Below are 18,915 nucleotides of genomic sequence, written 5' to 3'. Positions count from 1 at the left end.
TTGATTAACAGGTAGATGCTGGCTGGATTGGATTTTGGTCCATAGTTGGAGGCTGTGTTGTTGGAATAGCTATGGCAAGGTAAGAATATTTTATATCAAATGTGAGTGGACAGAAGAGCGGGAAAAGCCCAGAGAAATAGGCTCTCCTAAAGAAACATTAAAACTCAGGAGAAAGTAGAACTGGCAAAGGTTGGAAAAGGGCACTTGTTTAGGCTACAAGAAATTCACTTGAATGAATAGAATTTACTGCTGTAGGAATCCTTCTCAGGTGTAGTTCTTCCTAAAATGTTTTTTGCAGATCAGAAATGTATTTCCAGTGTAATTAAGCTCTCTCCATATTGTTAGAGAGAAACATCTCCATGGAACCCAAAGAAAGGTAAATCAATAGTTAACAAGAATAAGAAAGAACTGAATAATTTATAAGAGCATCTCTAGAACTTTTCATAAGAAGGCAATCTCCCAGTAGCAGATATGTGTTTCTGGTTTTTTATGGCAGATATGTCCCTATGGGATTTTTGATGAAAAATGTTCATGTAGGTTTCCAGTTTCATCAAACTCCTTTTGATCTTAACCTATTATGACAACACATTTTTAGAATGAATCAGAAGAAGGAAAAGTGTCTGTTTCATTTATTCTAAAAAAGAAAAGAATGGAAATGTCACTCTTCGGTTGCTACCTATAAAACTACTCTTGGTATTTCCAAAGAGAGAGTATTCCTTCAACTCCCAAGTCATTTAAAAATTAGACAATCAACTTTGCCAGGAAGAAGAGAATCTAATTACATATTTGGGGTAATCAAATAAAATGTGTAAATCACCTCAGTAACTAAATACTTAAACATAATTGACACAGATAATATATCTAGACCTTACAGTTTGCATAGTATTTCTGGGATAATGAAAGAATAAATTGATACCATAACTCCTAAATTTTCTTTATTTGAGGTTTGTATAAATTAGGAAATTATAAGAATAAAATCTAAAGGCTAAAGAAATAGGATAGAAAATATTATTTTTAGGAAATCACTGGTAATAAAAAACATTGATCTGCACATTTTGACAAGAGTCATACCTAATTTTTCTAATTAAATCTCTAAGTAGATTATAGTGAATTTTCATTAATCAAATCCTATTCTGAGCACCAAATAGGTCAAAGAGGGAATAAGAAGTGACATCTCACATGCTTCTCTTTATTTTCTTTCTACAATTCCTTAATTTTTAACTGTAGATAGATTCATTTAGAGGGTTAAATTATAATGAAGACATTTTGCTTTTTAATTTGTTGAAATGGAAGTTCTAAAAAGTGCTTCTCTTATTCTGGGTTCAGAAATCAAATTTTAGTTATTTACAATGCCTAAAATTAATTTTTGAAATTATTTTCAGAAGATCGGGGCTGTGGCTCAGTGGTAGAATGCTTGCCTAGCACATGTGAGGCTGGGTTCAATCTTTAGCACCCATAAAAATAAAAAATGAACAAATAAAATAAAGTTTGCTATCCATCTACAACTAAAAAAAATTATTTTCAGAACCCCATTTTTCAAGGATTCCCTAGAATGGAATTTCCTTACAGACATGAGTGCTTTGGGTAGTTTTTTGTAATTATGTTGCTAAAGACCACTAATAAAGGTATTATTTGGTCCTTATATTCTTCTTGGTGGTATCAGCCATTTGAAAGGACAGTACCCTCAAAAAATAGCAGACCCAGCTGTGGCTATAGCTCAATGGCAGAGCACTTGCCTAGCATGTGTGAGGCACTAATTTGATCCTTAGCACCACATTAAAAAAAATAAGTTAATAAACAAAGATATTGTGTGTCCTTCTACAACTAAAAAAAATATTTTAAAAAAAGAGCAGACCACTGTGGTCAGTTTATTCTTATATGATCAGGTTCTATAAAACTTTCTTGCAGTTCAACTGTGATTTGTACCTGAACGCTGTTTCAGTCTCTTATATCTTGTCACCTGCCTCTCTGATGAGGGAGTTTATTTAGCACCCAGTATGTAAATTTGAAAGTGTTCAGCCAGCTTGGATTAAGACCAAATGTTTTGCATTTTTTGAGGGACATTTCTCTCAATTTGTGGAACCTTTTACAGAGTACACAGAATTTTCTGCTTCTGAATTGTTATATGAGAATGAACTTGTCACTGAGCAAAAGTGCATCCATTTTTCCTACCAAAAGATGGCATCAGCTCTCACAGGAAATCATCTTAGTTTTTACTAACAAACATGATTAACCATATCATGTTAAATAAGTGTAAAACAAAGGATAATATAGAAAGTGTTAAAAAGTACAGCCACATAATTATAACAGAGATTATAAATCTGTTTTTAAAATTTCAAAGTGAAAAGAACATGGGAAATGTCATACTGGGGACAGGATCAATTTTTTCTATAGGAGGAGCATCCTTTCTGAAGGATGAAGTAAATGGTATAGAGGCACAGCCAGAGGATTGTGCCTTAAACATTTAACAGTCTGCATGTGAGGAAAAGCAATTGGCAAATGTAAAGTTTTTTTGGCATGCTATTTAGTTTCATGTTGATTCTGGGAAAAGGTAATGATTTGAGAATTTAAAATGCTATGAAAGTTCCAAACTTCATAGAATATTCAGTGTTCCTAGATGCTGTATTCTTGCTTTTCGGAAAGTCTAGTAGGGATAAATAAATAAATAAACAAATGCAAAAATAAAACAATTTTTCCAAAAGGAAAAAAAAAAATACTATAGTGAAATAAAGCAAAATGTAAATCCATGATGGGGAGGACTCAGTGAGCCTGGAGAGCCTTGTTGAACTGAGACCTGAATTAGCTGAAGGATAAGCAGAAGAGCCAGGTGAGGGTCTGGGAGCACCAGTATTCCAGGCAGATGGGACAAGTGCAAAATATACCCATTACTGTGGGAAGCAACTTTAGCATGTATGAGAAACAGAAATACAGCCATCCAACCGGAGCATAGCAAGGAAAGGGGGAACAGTCAGATCATGTCACTTAAGACCTCAGAGGTTCTGGTGTAGGCACTTGTGTGTATTCTCTGAGCCTGAATATTGGGAGAGCCATCTTTGCAAGTTTATGTCAACAAAATAGCCTACTTTCTAAAACTGGGATAATGTGTTTTCATTGTAGAATGTTTTAAAAGTATAGAATATATAAATAAAATTAAAGTTACATTGAAAAACTCAGAATCCATCCTATGAGTTATAGATCCCAAAGATGACATTTTGTGTTTAATAAGGAAAAAAAATGTAAAGTAACATCATACATACAAGAAAATATGTCAATTAAAAAACAAAGATATAGCTAGTTTTTAAATAAAGCATGGGGAATTCTTTGCATTGTTTAAGGAAAACATGTTATTAAGTGTTATTTATAAAAATTAAAGGTTCAGATAGAATTAATAGAACAGTGTTTCTTTTCAGGTTTGCAGATTTTATCCGGGGTATGCTGAAGCTAATTCTTCTCCTCCTATTTTCTGGGGCTACACTGTCATCCACATGGTTCACCCTGACCTGTTTGAACAGTATCACACACCTGCCTTTGACTACAGGTAAGCACAGGCTATTTTTGAAGTTTGAATAAATATTTTTAGTTCACGGAAGTAAACATTCTCTGATACTAGGACTTTTTTTGCTTTCCATTTATTAAATACACAATGATTTTCCTTGTTCAATCATCCTGCCATCATACCATCTAAAAGGAGCCCAAGAAATAATAAAAAATATTTTAATTGGTATTCTGCATATGAAAAAGAAGTATATTCTTTGGACAAAACTCATATAATATGAAAAGCTGATTTTTAAAAAAATTCGTATCAGAGCATAATACAAAGATTTTATGATCTTCATAATAATTATTATATAATAAACAAAACAAGGGCAAAAAGCTAAGATATAAAATGTTTTTGAACCAACACCTATAACTTTATTTTATATTTGGCTTTCTTTATTAGTACAAAAACAAGGCTTACTGAAATACCTGTTCAAAGTATGTTATAGCCAATTTTCTTAGCCCATCTACTTTCCAAAACACTCATAGTTGCTGTTCTTTATATGATTATCATTACTATGAATTCAGCCTCTGTTCTCTGTTCTCTTTTGCTATTCTAAGTTACATAAATTTAGTGACTTTATTATCTTATGTATCTGTGGGTTAGAAGGAGATTCACCATAGGTCTTCCTGGGCTAAAATCAAAGTGTGGGTAGATTAAGGGAAAAACCTGTTTCCTCACCTTTTCTAGCTTCTAGAGGTAACCCCCTATTCCTGACTTATGATCATCGTCAAAGACAGCAGGAGGAGGCCAAGTCCTGTCACACTGCTCCCTACCTTTCTCCAATAGTCTGTCTCCCTCTCCCCTCTCCCTTCTTCTCTTCTCTCCTCTTCTGCCTTCCTTTCTCAGCTCCTTATTCCAATTTTAAGGAATCAATTGTGATTGATTACACTGAGCCCTCTTAGATAATCCAGGATAATCTCTCAGTTTTAAACTCAGCTGATTAGCAGCCATGATTTCACCTCAGCCTTAATCCCCTTTGCCATGTAAGACAACTTATTCACAAATTCCAGAGATGACAATGTGAATGTTTTTGTGGGAGAGGGGACATTATTCTGCCAATCCAGGATCTCTTTAAATTACTATGACAGATTATTCTATAAATCCAGGGGACTCTGTTATTGCTTTTTCCTTTCTTCTAACAAATGACTGCTTAAGTAAGTATTTTTAATTCCATTTGCAAGTTAATAGTCACCTTTTGGATTAAGTATTAAAGTATTTTTGTTATAAAGTAGATTGTATGAGTAAAGATCATATCAAGCATTCATATGAGTAGAAACAAATAAGAATCTGAAGGTAGCTCCATTGGAACCCAGTGGCATGTACATTCCATGGGAGTCCATGAGAAAGAGGGTTTCTTTTGTCTCTGTATAACTAAGGAATATGTGTCCCAATTTGGATCTCTGTACTTTGTAAGAACAGAACCAATAATTTACACTTCAGAGGCACATCTTTCAAAGACAGCCATTTCTTTGGGAGTACCTACCACTTTTACAAAGATAAATAGGGAGGAGGAAGATGGCGGCGAGGGGAGTACATTGCCCCCGTGTGCCGCGTCACTGTGTGGGAGTATGACAAGTCAGGACGGCTAAAGGCTATCTTGTTAGGAATTTCCAGCAATAGTGGGGTGCTCTGGAACCTGGAGGAAGGATTTCCATCGCACGCGGATAGGCTACGGGGACTCAAACGCGAGAGATTTGTCGCACGGAGGGTAACACTGCTTATTCAGCAAATTGCCCCACGGCTAGAGTCTGCAGCGCGTGCTGGGAAACGAGGAGGAGATAGTGGCGCAGGGATACAGCGCTGCAGTTTCTGCCAGCCGTGCAAGCACCGTACTCAGTGCTGAATTCTGGGTTCGAGACGGGGGAAGGAAGCGGTCCATTTCGGTTCTCCACACCGGTCAGACCACAGAGGAGGCCAGCGGCCACCATCTTGGAGAGCTGACGTCACCATCCCTGTTTTCGACTGACCGCAGCTCATTCAGCCATAGAACAGGTAATTTCAGGCTACCATTCGCCTGTGGCTTGCAGACAGATTACTCAGGCTCAGTGCCTGAGTGCTTCTTGGAGCCTGCTCTTATCAGAGCATACACCTTGCACGGAGCGGCCGAGTTCCGGCTCCCGGAACTGCTCTGGCCCAGGGCTAAGGAGCCCGCGGAAACTGCTTCTCGGTCCGGGTCCTGCTGAGGGCCGGTCAGGACTCACCCGTTGCTTTGGTTACCCGGCAAAGGGAACGAAATGCTGCCATTCGCATAGGATACCAACATGGCAGAGATCTGATGTCATCAGAAAGCGGCGGAGGAGAGAACTTCATCAATACCAGCGGCTACAGAAACAGTTGGTCTCCTGGTAGGGAGGGTGAGGCACAGACACCCGAGTCTCTCTCAATTTGTCGTCGAGCCAGAGGGGAGGAGCCGGGCCGCCGCCCGCGCCCGGAGCAGGCCCAGCGGCTCGCCGGCGTGGTGATCGCGTGACCCCAATTGGAGAGGGGGTGGAGCGGAGCCGCCACCCGCACCCGCAAGGTGGGCAGACCCGCGACCCAGTGGTACACGGGCGTGGTAGGAGGGGCAGGGCAGAGCCGCCACCCGCGCCTGCAAGGTAAGCAGACCTGCGACAGACTGGCGGGTCAGGCCCAGCGGCCTGCCAGCGTGGTACACACGTCACCCCAACTGGAGTAGGGGCAGAGCAGAGCCTTCGCCCGTGCCCGGATCAGGCCCCGCCGGTGTGGTGGTCACGTGACCCCAATTGGAGTGGGGGCGAAGCGGAAGTCCGCAGGCGTGGTAGGAGGGGCAGGGCAGAGCCGCCGCCCGCGCCTGCAAGGTAGGCAGACCTGCGACAGACCGGCGGATCAGGCCCAGGAGCCTGCCGGCGTGGTACACACGTCACCCCAATTGGAGTAGGGGCAGAGCAGAGTCGCCGCCCGTGCCAGGAACAGGCCCAGCGACCTGCCGGCGTGGTAGTCACGACACCCCAATTGGAGTAGGGGCAGAGCAGAGCCGCCACCCGTGCCCGAAAGGTGGGCAGACCTGCGACCGACCAGCGGGACAGGCCCAGTGGCCTGCTGGTGCGACAGACACGTCACCCCATTTGGAGTAGGGGCAGAGCAGAGCCGCCGCCCGCGCCTGCAGGGTAGGCAGACCTGCAACCGACCGGCGGATCAGGCCCGGTGACCTGCCAGCGTGGTACACTCGTCACCCCAATTGGAGTAGGGGCAGAACAGAGCCACCGCCCGCGCCCAAAACAGGCCCAGTGACCTGCCGGCGTGGTAGTCACGACACCCCAATTGGAGTAAGGAGAGAGCAGAGCCGCCGCCCGCGCCTGCAAGGTAGGCAGACCGCCGCCCGACCCTGCAAGGGAGACTTTTCAACTATACAAGAGCAATATAAATATATAGGAGAAAAAAAACATTTCAAAAATACAACAGTTTCACCAAGCAGAAAGAAACACAAGCGGTATGAAAAGACAAGGAAAGAAAGGACCACAAGCAATGCAGGTCAACTCAACTTTAGAAGAGGTAACAGCTGCAGCAGATGGAATGTCAGATAAAGAATTCAGGATTTACATGCTTCAGATGATCTGGAGTATCAAGGAAGACATTAGACAGCAAAATCAGACAATGAAAGATCACTTCGACAATGAATTACACAAACAAATCCGGGAAGCAAAGGATCAACTATACAGGGAGATAGAGGTTATAAAAAACAAACAAACAGAAATCCTAGAAATGCAGGAAGCAATAAACCAACTTAAGAACTCAATTGAGAATACTACCAGCAGAGTAGAACACTTAGAAGATAGAACATCAGACAATGAAGACAAAGTATTTCAACTTGAAAAGAACATAGACAGCTCAGCAAGACTGTTAAGAAACCATGAGCAGAACATCCAAGAAATATGGGATAACATAAAGAGACCAAACTTAAGAGTCATTGGGATACAGGAAGGTACAGAACTCCAAACCAAAGGAATGAGCAATCTATTCAATGAAATAATACGAGAAAACTTCCCAGACTTGAAGAATGAGACAGAATCCCAAATCCTAGAAGCCTACAGGACGCCGAATGTGCAAAATCATAAGAGATCCACACCTAGACACATTATAATGAAGATGCCCAACATACAGAATAAGGAGAGAATTTTAAAAGCTACAAGAGAAAGGAAGCAGATTACATTTAGGGGTAAGCCAATCAGGATAACAGCTGATCTTTCAACACAGACTCTGAAAGCTAGAAGATCCTGGAATAACATATTTCAAACACTGAAAGAAAATGGGTTCCAACCAAGAATTGTGTATCCAGCAAAATTAAGCTTCAGGATGGAAGATGAAATTAAAACCTTCCACGATAAACAAAAGTTTAAAGAATTTGCAGCTAGAAAACCATCTCTTCAAAACATCCTTGGCAAAACATTACAGGAAGAGGAAATGGAAAATAACAATGAAAACCAACAGTGGGAGGTAGGACAGTAAAGGGGGGGGGATAATCAAAGAGGAAAACAAACCATGTTTAGTAACAGAAATAAACAAATATGGCTGGAAGAACAACCCATATCTCAATAATAACCCTAAATGTTAATGGCTTAAACTCACCAATTAAGAGACACAGGCTAGTAGAATGGATCACAAAACAAGACCCAACAATATGCTGCCTACAGGAGACGCATTTGATAGGAAAAGACATACATAGGCTGAAGGTGAAAGGTTGGGAAAAATCATATCACTCATATGGTCTTCGGAAACAAGCAGGAGTGTCCATACTCATATCAAATAAAATAGATTTAAAGCCAAAGTTAATCAAAAGGGATAAAGAGGGACACTACATACTGCTTAAGGGAACCATACACCAACAAGACATAACAATCATAAATATATATGCCCCAAACAATGGTGCAGCTATGTTCATCAAACAAACTCTTCTCAAGTTCAAGAGTCTAATAGACCACCATACAATAATCATGGGGGACTTCAACACACCAGCTGTCCTGAGTACTGCAGCAAAGTCAATTGAACCTCTGCTCCAAAGAAGTTCCCAGTGTCAGCAGTAGACTATGCTGCATTCTTTTTGATAACACATTGTACACATATTTTGCAAAGTTAGTTTTTTGGTAATTGCTGTGATAAAAAGCATAAAATCAGTGTAAAACAGGAAATGAGGGTGGTGGTACTCAATTCACTTCCAAATTTGAGAAGTTGTACAATGCTCAACAGATGAGCACATCCCATTATTAAGTAATGTGGTCATTTAGAAATAATGGGGCTGTGGTTGTATGTAGCTCAGTGGTAGAGTGCTTGCCTAGCATGTGTGAGGCACTGGGTTTGATCTTCAGCATCACATAAAAATAAATAAAATAAAGGTATAAAAAATAAAATAACAGGGCTGGGATTGTGGCTCAGTGGTAGAGCACTTGCCTAGCACTCATGAAACACTGGGTTTGATCCTCAGCACCACATAAAAAATAAACATTGTGTCCATTAACAATTTTTTTAAAATTTAAATACAATAACATAAAAAAACTTATAAATTTTTCTATCAATTTTTTATTTATATATGAAGTGGAATGCATTACAATTCTTATTATACACAATTTTTATATCTCTGGTTGTATATAAAGAATATTCACACCAATTTGTGTCTTCATACATGTACTTTGGATAATAATGTCTATCACATTGGAATTAGAGAAGATAATGCTAAGTGAAGTTAGGCAATCCCAAAAAACCAAATGCCAAATGTTTTCTCTGATATAAGGAGGCTGATTCATAGTGGGGTAGGGAAGGGAAGCGTGGGAGGAATAGATGAAATCTAGATAGAAATGATGGTAAAAACACTTAAATTCTTAAGAACAAAATAAAACTGTATTTTTCTCAGTTTATGGGTATTACTTTTCAAATGGCTAGTTAATTGTTAGGACACATATATTTATTAAATTGTTGGGGCCTAACTGTATAATTAACAGAAATGTTAGCTACTTCTTTTGGCCTTGGCACATCTTGAAAAAATTACTGGAACACTAAGAATGCTAAGAACGAAGAAGATTTAGAATCCTCTGCTTATCCCATCCTGCCTGCAGTCCTCTCTTCAGTATGCACATTGCTTTGCATGAGAAGTAATAATTAGACACACCGTGCATTATTTATATGCCAATGTGCCTACATTGGTGTTTTGAGCAGTTGTAGCAAGTATTCTGGGCCACAAATTTTTTAAATTTTATTCCAGTATAATTTTATAATTTAGCAGTTGGACGACATTCTGGTAGAACAGTTTTAGTTTACAACTCTTCTTATCCGTGGTATTACACTTAGATTTTCTCATGGTACTCTATGTCAAGAAAGCATCTGTGAATTTTACAAGAACATAGTTGTGAGTACATGATGAATAGATTTCTTTCTTTTGAATTAAGTGTAGAATATTCAGTATAAGATAGTTTATTCATTAAAATTTAGCTGTTTTCAATTTAACATGACAGAATTAACAGTTTTGTCTCTGAGTGAAGGCTTTAGTAAATATAATTTCCTACTACCTCCATGTTTGTCTGGGTTTGTGTAGTGACCATGTTTTTCTTTTACAGGAAATGTATATTTGAAAACTCTATGTCTTTTTAAATCTTGAAAGAACATTGGTGTGATTGGCCCTGGTCAAGACCATGTTTTCCCAGTCTGTTGTTGAAAATAATTATGTTGGATAGTAAGAAAAGCAGAATTTTAAATTAAATCAAAGCCAGAATTGAAAGGTTGAGTTTGATGTGACCACCTTAACTTTCAGGAGATTTATAAATTTTCCGGTCATTTTCAATTGCAGGTCAGTTTTTGAATGTCATTTAGGTGTTTCTGAAAGATATAGTTTTAATTTATCAATGCACTGGGTAAAGAATTAGATTAGTTCATTTCCTTCTCTAAATTGTCATATCTTTCCTGATAGTAGTTATTTGAGTTTGTGTCTTATTCTTCCTACCAGTCTGAACATCTGGAGCATGGATTTGTACCTTATAAATTCTGCCCTCCACTCTGGTATTGAGTACAGACCCTAAGAAATCAATGAATGAATGGAGTGTGTGTTACCTGCATTTGAGCCCTAGTAAATAGGACTTAACTGCTAGTGGTGGTCAGCAACCACAGTGTCTCTTCATTATTCAGCACTAGGTACAGGAAGGCAAAAATGGCACATTGTAGTGGAATAATGGAGAATTTTTAAAATTTTTTTTTAGTTGTAGATGGACACAATATCTTTTTTTTTTTTTTTCATGTGTGTGTGGTGATAAGGATTGAACCCAGTGCCTCATAGGTGCTAGGTATGCGCTCTACCACTGAGCCACAACTCCAGCCCAACAATGGAGAATTTGAATAAATCTATCACAAACACTCTTACTGCCTTTGTAAAAATCTGATCTAATTCCTTTTAAGTGAAAGGTTTCATGAAAGGAAACTTGCTATGAAGTCTAATTATAGACAAATTAGATCTTTAGGTTGGTATTTAAAGTCAGAAATGGCAAATTCATGTTTCTTTTTTACTGATCATTATTATTTTAATCAGGAAAATATCTAGTCTTTTCCTCTTTCTTATTATTTTTATTGTGAGTTTTTATATATCAGAAGAATCCACATGAAAAGTGTTTGGGATACATTTCTGTGCCACGTACCACTGTTTCAGTCAAAAACAGACAATATATATGATAGTGGTCCCATAATAAGACATCACCTAGTGGTGTCTCAGTTGCCTAACTTTGTGTCATATACTCTGATGTTCATATGGCAAAAATCATCTAATGATGCATTTCTCATAACATGTCCCATCATTAAGCAGTGCATGACTGTACATGCATGATTGTAACTGTTAACATAATAAATAAAAAGCTAATAAAAAGTCGAGAGTACTTTTTTCCCACATCCTTGCCAACATTTATTATTGCATGTATTCTTGATAATTGCCATTCTGACCAGAGTGGGAGGAAATCTTAAGAGTAGTTTTGATTTTTCATTTCTCTAATTGTTAGAGATGATGAACATTTTTGCATGTTTTTTGATCAGTTGTATTTCTTCCTCTGTAAAAGGTCTGTTCAATTCCTTAGCCCTTTATTGATTGGGTTATTTGGTTTTTGTTGGTGTTAAGTTCTTTCAGTTCTTTATATACCCTGGAAATTAGTGTTTTGTCTGAGGTGCATGTGGTAAATATTTTTTTTCCATTCTGTAGGCTCACATCATGTTATTGATTGTTTCCTTTGCTGAAAAGAAGCTTTTTAGTTTTAATTCATCCTATTTATTGATTCTTGATTTTACTTCTTGCGCTTTAGGAGTCTTGTTGAGGAAGTCAGGTCCTAAGCCAACATGATGAAGATTTGAGTTTACTTTATCTTCTTCTATTAGGTACAGGATCTTTGTTCTAATGTCTAAGTCTTTGATCCACTTTGACTTGATTTTTGTGCAAGGTGAGAAATAGAAGTTCAATTTCATTCTGCTACATATGGATTTCCAGTTTTCCCAGCACTATTTGTTGAATAGGCTATCTTCTCCAATATGTTTTTGGCACCTTTGTCTAGTATGAGATAACCATATTTATGTGGGTTTGTCTCTGTGTCTTCTATTTTGTACCATTGGTCTACGTGTCTATTTGGGTACCAATATCCTGCTGTTTTTGTTACTATTGCTCTGTAGTATAGTTTAAGGTCTGGTATAAATTAGTTTTGTTCAACCTGTGTTATTAAGTACTACTGTTATCTCATTAAACTACCTATTGCAATCTTCCTGTAGTCCACTGATCTTTTCTTTTAATTTGTTCTAATTAGTTCTATATGACAACAGAATGCATTTTGACACATTGTACACAAATGGAGTACAACTTCTCATTCCTCTGGATGTACACGATGCAGACACACATGACGCCAGTCACACACCATATACGTATATAGGGTAATAATGTCCATCTCATTCTACCATCTTTCCCATCCTCACACCTCCTCCCCTCCTTTCACTCCCCTCTGCTCAATCCAAAGTTCCTCCATTCTTCCCTACCCTCTCCCCATTATGAATCAGCATCCGCTTATCAGAGAATTCACAAATCTTAATAGTATAACTGTTGCCATCTCTGCAGAAGAAAAACTGGGTCAGTACATTCTCTCCAAAGGCATTCTGTGTTGATATATGTGCTTGCTTACATATATCTTCTTAGAGACTATCAACAGTATACCATTTTCCCCCCCTTAGGTAAACTTTGTATTTAAAATTGCATTATTAATTAATTGAAGTACTTACAATAGGGCAAATAAATAACCTCATGACTAGATAACATGCAGTTCAAAATCTTGAAGCTTATACCATAAACAAAATTATGAAAACACATTTTTCACCTTATCTGAGAATGAGATATCTAGCCTTGTTAGCCACAACTCACATGGTCATTTTTTACTACAGTTGAATGCTAGGAAAATGGCATTTTGAAAAATGTTAGCACTTTGGTGTTGAGTTTGCTGAAACAATATAATTTGACTGTTTGACAGAAGTTGCCATGGGAGAGATAATTCATCTAATTTCATCTAAAGTTACTAGAAGGCCACAATGGTGACATCAGAAACAAATACAGAGTAAGGGGTAAGGAAAGATGTCTAGCTAGACAGAATCCCCTAGGGAGCAACAGCTGGCCACAAGGTGACTTCAAGTGCTATTTAAAGAAAGGAAGCACACTCAGTTGTATTGAAAGATATGTGACATATTTAGACTAAAGAGTAATACTCTTGTTCATGACACCACTGCCACTAACCCACTGCCACTGCTACATCAGCCTCTGACCTGCTGTCAGCTACGCTAATCCCCTACCACTACCGCTGCCACAGCCTCTCAGAGGTCCACTGCCAGGGAGACTACAGGTTTAATTCCATGCAGCCACATCCATCATGGCATGCCAGCCAGGAGGGAGCTGAGGTGCCAGCAGGTTTGCTGCCACCACCATCTTAGGGTGCAGCTGCTTCTGTCTGGGGATGACGGCCAGGGCCTGGAGATCCAGTGTCAGGGTGCCTGTGGGTTTGGCTGTGCCTGGGATCTTCCCACTGGGAGTGCTGGTGCCACCATATTGCTGCTGCTTCTCAGGATCATTCTTTTGTGTGAGTGTATCCCTGGTGGTCTCTCTGCAAGGTGGAGCAGCAACTTGGCTAAGCCTGGGGTATCTGAAGCCCACATCAGTGGGATAGTGACTGGGTCTGTGAGGGCCAGGCCGGGTCTGGCAATCCTGTGAGAAGTCAGAGACGGGGCTGAGAAACTACTAAATGCTGATGGAGACAGTTGTTCCATTTTCCATCGAGATTTATTTTATTTTATTTTTTTCTTCCCTAACATCTCTACCATAATCAGAGCAAGGTATTTTTCATGCATGAATTTGTTGTTGAGGACGGTGATATATGAATGGTGTTTTGCAGTTTTGTTGTATATTCTTATATTTTTTAATTTTTTTCTTCCTTTCCTCTGTTTTCCTGAATTATCTATCTTTTCTTTAGCCAACACCCAATCTCTGTTGGTTCCTTTTCCACTTTTCCTGTGGAATTTTAATTCTAGTTTCTCTCTTCCTCCCTCATGATCATCATGTCCTACACTACTTCTGTTCTCTCTTTTGTCTATCATTTGAAATTGTAAATCCATTAACAAATTTCCTGTTTATATTGTAGACAGTGATTGAACTCATCATTTTTGTTTATTACGAGAAATCAGTAGACAACTTAGTGGGAGCTATTAAGTTTAAGGCTACATATTGTTTACACTGGGTGTTGTTGATATTAGTCAACCTTAAATGCGAGGTACTGGAAACCTACAGGGACAATATAAGTCTACAGGGTAGAATCTGTATGCCTCAGATCCATCTGTTAGATGGGAAAACACACAAACAACATGAAAAAACAAGGGAATAAAGCACCCCGAACAAACCAAGATGCTCCAATAACAGAATCCATTGACAACACAGTAGAGGAAATATCCGAGAAGGAGTTTAGAATGTATATAGTTAAACTGATTTGCAAAGTAAAGGATGGTAGACAGAGTAAAATCAAAAAGAATATAGGAAGTAAAAGATCAGTAAAGAGAAATTATGAAAAAAACTAGCAGAAATACTTGAAATGAAGGAACCAATAACTAAATTATAAATTCAATGGAAAGCATCACCAACAGACTAGACATAAATGGATGTCAACCAAGAATTTTATATTGAGCAAAATTAAGTTTCAGATTTGAAGATGAAATAAAAACCTTCCATGATAAACAAAAGTTAAAAGAATTCACAACTAGAAAACCTGCACTACAGAACATTTTCAACAAAATATTCCATGATGATGAAGTAAAAAATAAAAGTGAAAACCAGCAAAGTGAGGAACTACACTAAAGGAATAGTCAATCAAAGGAGAAACTAAGTTCAAATTAAAAACCAGAAATAAACCAAAATGACTGGGAATACAAATCATATCTCAATAATAACCTTAAATGTAACGGCCTAAACTCATCAATCAAAAAACATAGACTGGCAGATTGGATTAAAAACAAGACCCAACAATATGCTGTTTCCAAGACACTCACCTCAGAAGCAAAGAATCCATAGACTGAAGGTGAAAGGATGGGGAAAAAAATATAATATGGATCACATAAACAAGTAGGGGTTTCCATCCTTATTTCAGATAAACTGGAATTCAAGCCAAAGTTAATCAGAAGGAACAAAAAAGGACATTTCATACTACTTAAGAAAATTATACATTAACAAGACATGACAATTGTAAACATTTATGCCCCAAACAACGGAGCATCTATGTACATCAAACAAACCCTTGTCAATTTCAAAAATCAAATGGACAACATAATAATATTGGGTGACTTTAACACACCTCTCTCATGACTGGACATGTCTTCCAAACAAAAACTAAACCAAGAAACTATGGAATTAAATAATACAATCAATGATTTAGACTTAACATATATAGAATATTTCATTAATCAATGAGTGAATACAGTTTCTTCTTAGCAGCACACGGATCCTTCTCTAAAATAGACCATATCTTATGCCACAAAGCAACTCTTAGTAAATAGAAAAAAATTGAGATAATACCCTGCATTCTATCAGATCATACTAGAATGAAATAAGAAATCAATGATAAAACAAAAAATATAAGCTACTGTAACACATGGACACTAAATAATACACTATTGAATGATGAATGGATAGTAGAAGATATCAAGGATGAAATTTTAAAAAATACTTAGAGGTAAATGAGAATACTGATACAACATATCAAAATCTCTGGGATACTATGAAGGCAGTACTAAGAGAGTTTATTGCATTGAGCTTATTCATTAAAAGAATAAAAAAATCAACAAATAAATTACTTAACATTATATCTTAAAGCCCTAGAAAAAGAAGAACAAATCAAGACCAAAAACAGTAGAAGACAGGAAATAATTAAAATCAGAGCTGAAATCAAGGAAATTGAAACAATTGAAAAAATGGGCAAAACAAAAAGCTGTTTTTTTGAAAAAAATAAATAAAATAGATAAACCCCTAGTCACGCTAACAAGAAAAAGAGAGAAAATTAAAATTACTAAACTGTGTGATGAAAAAGGAAATATCATAATGGATATGACTAAAATACAGGAGATAATTAGAAACTATTGTGAAAATTTATACTCCAATAAAATAGAAAATATTGAAGACATCAACAAATTTCTAGTGACTTACCCAAACTGTATCAGGAAGACATACATGATTTAAACAGATCAATTTCAAGTAATGAAAGAAAATGCGACCAAAAGCCTACCAACTAAGAAAAACCGAGGACCAGACAGATTCTCAACTGAGTCCTAGAAGATCTTAAAAGAAGAATTAACATCAATACTCCTTAAAGTATTTCATGAAATAGAAAAGGGAGGAATCCTTCCAAATTCATTCTATTAGGCTAGTATCACCCTAATTCCACAACCAAAGACACATCAAGGAAAGAAAACTTCAGACCAATATTCCTGATGAAAATAAATGCAAAAATTCTCAATAAAATACAAAAACATATTAAAAAGATAGTGTATCATGATCGAGTGGGGTTCCTCCCAGGGATGCAGGGTTGGTTCAACATATGGAAATCAATAAACATAATTCTTCATATCAATAGACTTAAAAACAAGAATCATATTATCATCTCAATAGATGCAGAAAAGCATTTGACAAAATTCATCATCCATTCAAATTCAAAACACTAGAAAAATTTTAGGGATAGCAGGAACATACCTCAACATTGTAAAAGCTATGTATGCTAAACCCAATACCAACAATTCTAAATGGAGAAAAATTAAAAGCATTCCCTCTAAAAACTGGAACTAGACAAGGATGCCCTCTTTCACCACTTTTATTTAACATCATCCTTGAAACTCTAACCAGAGCAATTAAAAGGAAGCAATTAAAATGGTACAAATTGGTAAAGAAGAACTCAGACATCACTGTTTGTCGATGACATGACTCTTTATTTAGAATATCCAAAAAATTCCACTTCAATGTTTATAGCAGCTGAGTTTACAATAGCTAAACTATGGAACCAACCTAGATGCCCTTCAACAGATGAAAACACATATATATGTGTGTATATACACAGAGAGAAATTAGAGAACTTAAACACATATGCATATACATATACATATACACAGACACATGATGGAATATTACTCATCTTTAAAGAAGAATGAAATTATGGAATTTTCTGGTAAATGGATGGAGTTGGAGAATATCATGCTAAGCAAATAAGCCAATACCAAAAAACAAAGGCCAAATATTGTTTTCTCTGATATGCAGATGTTAATGAGGGGGGTAGCTAGGGAAAAATAGAGTTACTTTAGATTAAGTAGAGGGGAGTAAGGGGAGGGGGTGTGGAGGTAGGAAGGTTAGTAGAATGAAACAGATATTATTACCTTATGTACATATATGACTGCATGACCTATGTGATTCTACAACATGTACAATCAGAAAAAATAATTAAGTTCTATTTATGTATGGCATATCAAATTGCATAAATGTATTCTATTGTTATATAACTAATTAGAATAAATTTTTAAAAAGTAATCTTCTTGTTATATTTTTATGTATTTTACCTTAAATAAATGAAAATTATGTCCCTTTTTAATAACATTCAAAGAAATAAAAATATACACATGCCCAAATTGGGGTGAAAAGGAAAATTTTAAAAAAAGGATAATGAATATGCTTAAAGAGATGCACATTATTAAAGCAATTAAGGGGTAGAGGGTGGGGATATAGCTCAGTGATAGAACATTTGCCTAGCATGTTCAAGGCCAGTACTGACAACACACTCACACACACACACAAACACACACACACAAACACACACACACACACACACAGAGAAATTAGAGAACTTAAGCTTTGAGAAAAGATGGCTAAAAGCCTTAACTACTCTTTTTAACTTTATGAACTCAAGTAACTGTTACTTATAACTAACTGCTCAAGAAAGGAAAAGCAGCATAGGTATTACAAAAAGAGAATGGATTTGTGAAAATTCTTACATAAGAATCATGAACTGCTCAAAGGACATTCAAGGAAGATCGTGTAGATCTTTCTTTAAGATAATAAGCCTTCAGATCATGGAGACTTTCAATAAGAGAATAAGCCTTCCAGCAGAGTTCATGTTTCTTGCAGGTGAAGGTTTTGACCAGGTGATCAGTCAGCATTCCATGATTTAATAGTGCACTGTCTTCTTTATAACCATAAATAATTCTTTGGGAACTTGAAAGTTATTGATAAGCATGTACCAATGATATCTGATTTCACAACCAGTCTATACTCTAGGCCCATTCTTTCCAAGGATTATTAGTTACACTTCATTTCAAGGTAATTATTTTACCTTTCAGCCATGAGGGATTCTAAATGTAGCAGTCTACCTTTATAGGATTGAAGTATGCAAACAAAGAGGCTAAACAAGGACACCTGCAAATTAATAACAGAGAAAGAAAATCATAGCCATTGATGAATACGGCGGCAGAATATGCCCCATACTCTTCTGTAAGCACAGTTACACATACAGTATATTTTAATTAATGGTAGTTTCTGAAGGCTACAGCAGTCAGTTTTTTAAGAAGAAAATGTGACAGAAGAGAAGGACAGCTCAGTGATATAGAAATGTATATTTGTGTATATTTATGTGTGTGTATAGGTATTGTATATATTCAACATTCTCAAAACCTATGCAAAAATTATGTAGTTAACATTGTGAATATTTATTACCACTACTTACTGTTTCTTTACACATGTGTCTTTATTTCCAAAAGAAATATTTTCACTTATAATATCAAGTTTAATTTAGACGGTGAAACAGTTATAACAATAAAGGTCTAATCTAATAATTTGCAGTTAACTTTCC

The 18,915-nt window shown here is 37.1% G+C and overlaps 1 protein-coding gene across 3 annotated transcripts in view; it reads left to right on the top strand.

Annotated features, from left to right (window-relative positions):
* The window catches only part of Slc49a4 (solute carrier family 49 member 4), a 136,472-nt gene that overhangs the window by 89,597 nt on the left and 27,960 nt on the right, over window positions 1-18,915 (top strand). For all 3 annotated transcript variants that reach the window (XM_071615283.1, XM_071615284.1, XM_027935940.2), the window contains exons 6-7: window positions 12-79; window positions 3,411-3,538. In XM_071615283.1, coding sequence (XP_071471384.1) covers window positions 12-79; window positions 3,411-3,538 — 196 coding nt within the window. The remainder of the gene's footprint in view (window positions 1-11; window positions 80-3,410; window positions 3,539-18,915) is intronic.

The sequence above is a fragment of the Marmota flaviventris genome, chromosome 8 (genome assembly GCF_047511675.1).
Source record: "Marmota flaviventris isolate mMarFla1 chromosome 8, mMarFla1.hap1, whole genome shotgun sequence".
In the NCBI taxonomy this organism is placed as follows: domain Eukaryota; kingdom Metazoa; phylum Chordata; class Mammalia; order Rodentia; family Sciuridae; genus Marmota; species Marmota flaviventris.
The sequence above is the reverse complement of the archived record's forward strand: the minus strand, read 5'-3'. Positions and strand labels throughout refer to the sequence as shown.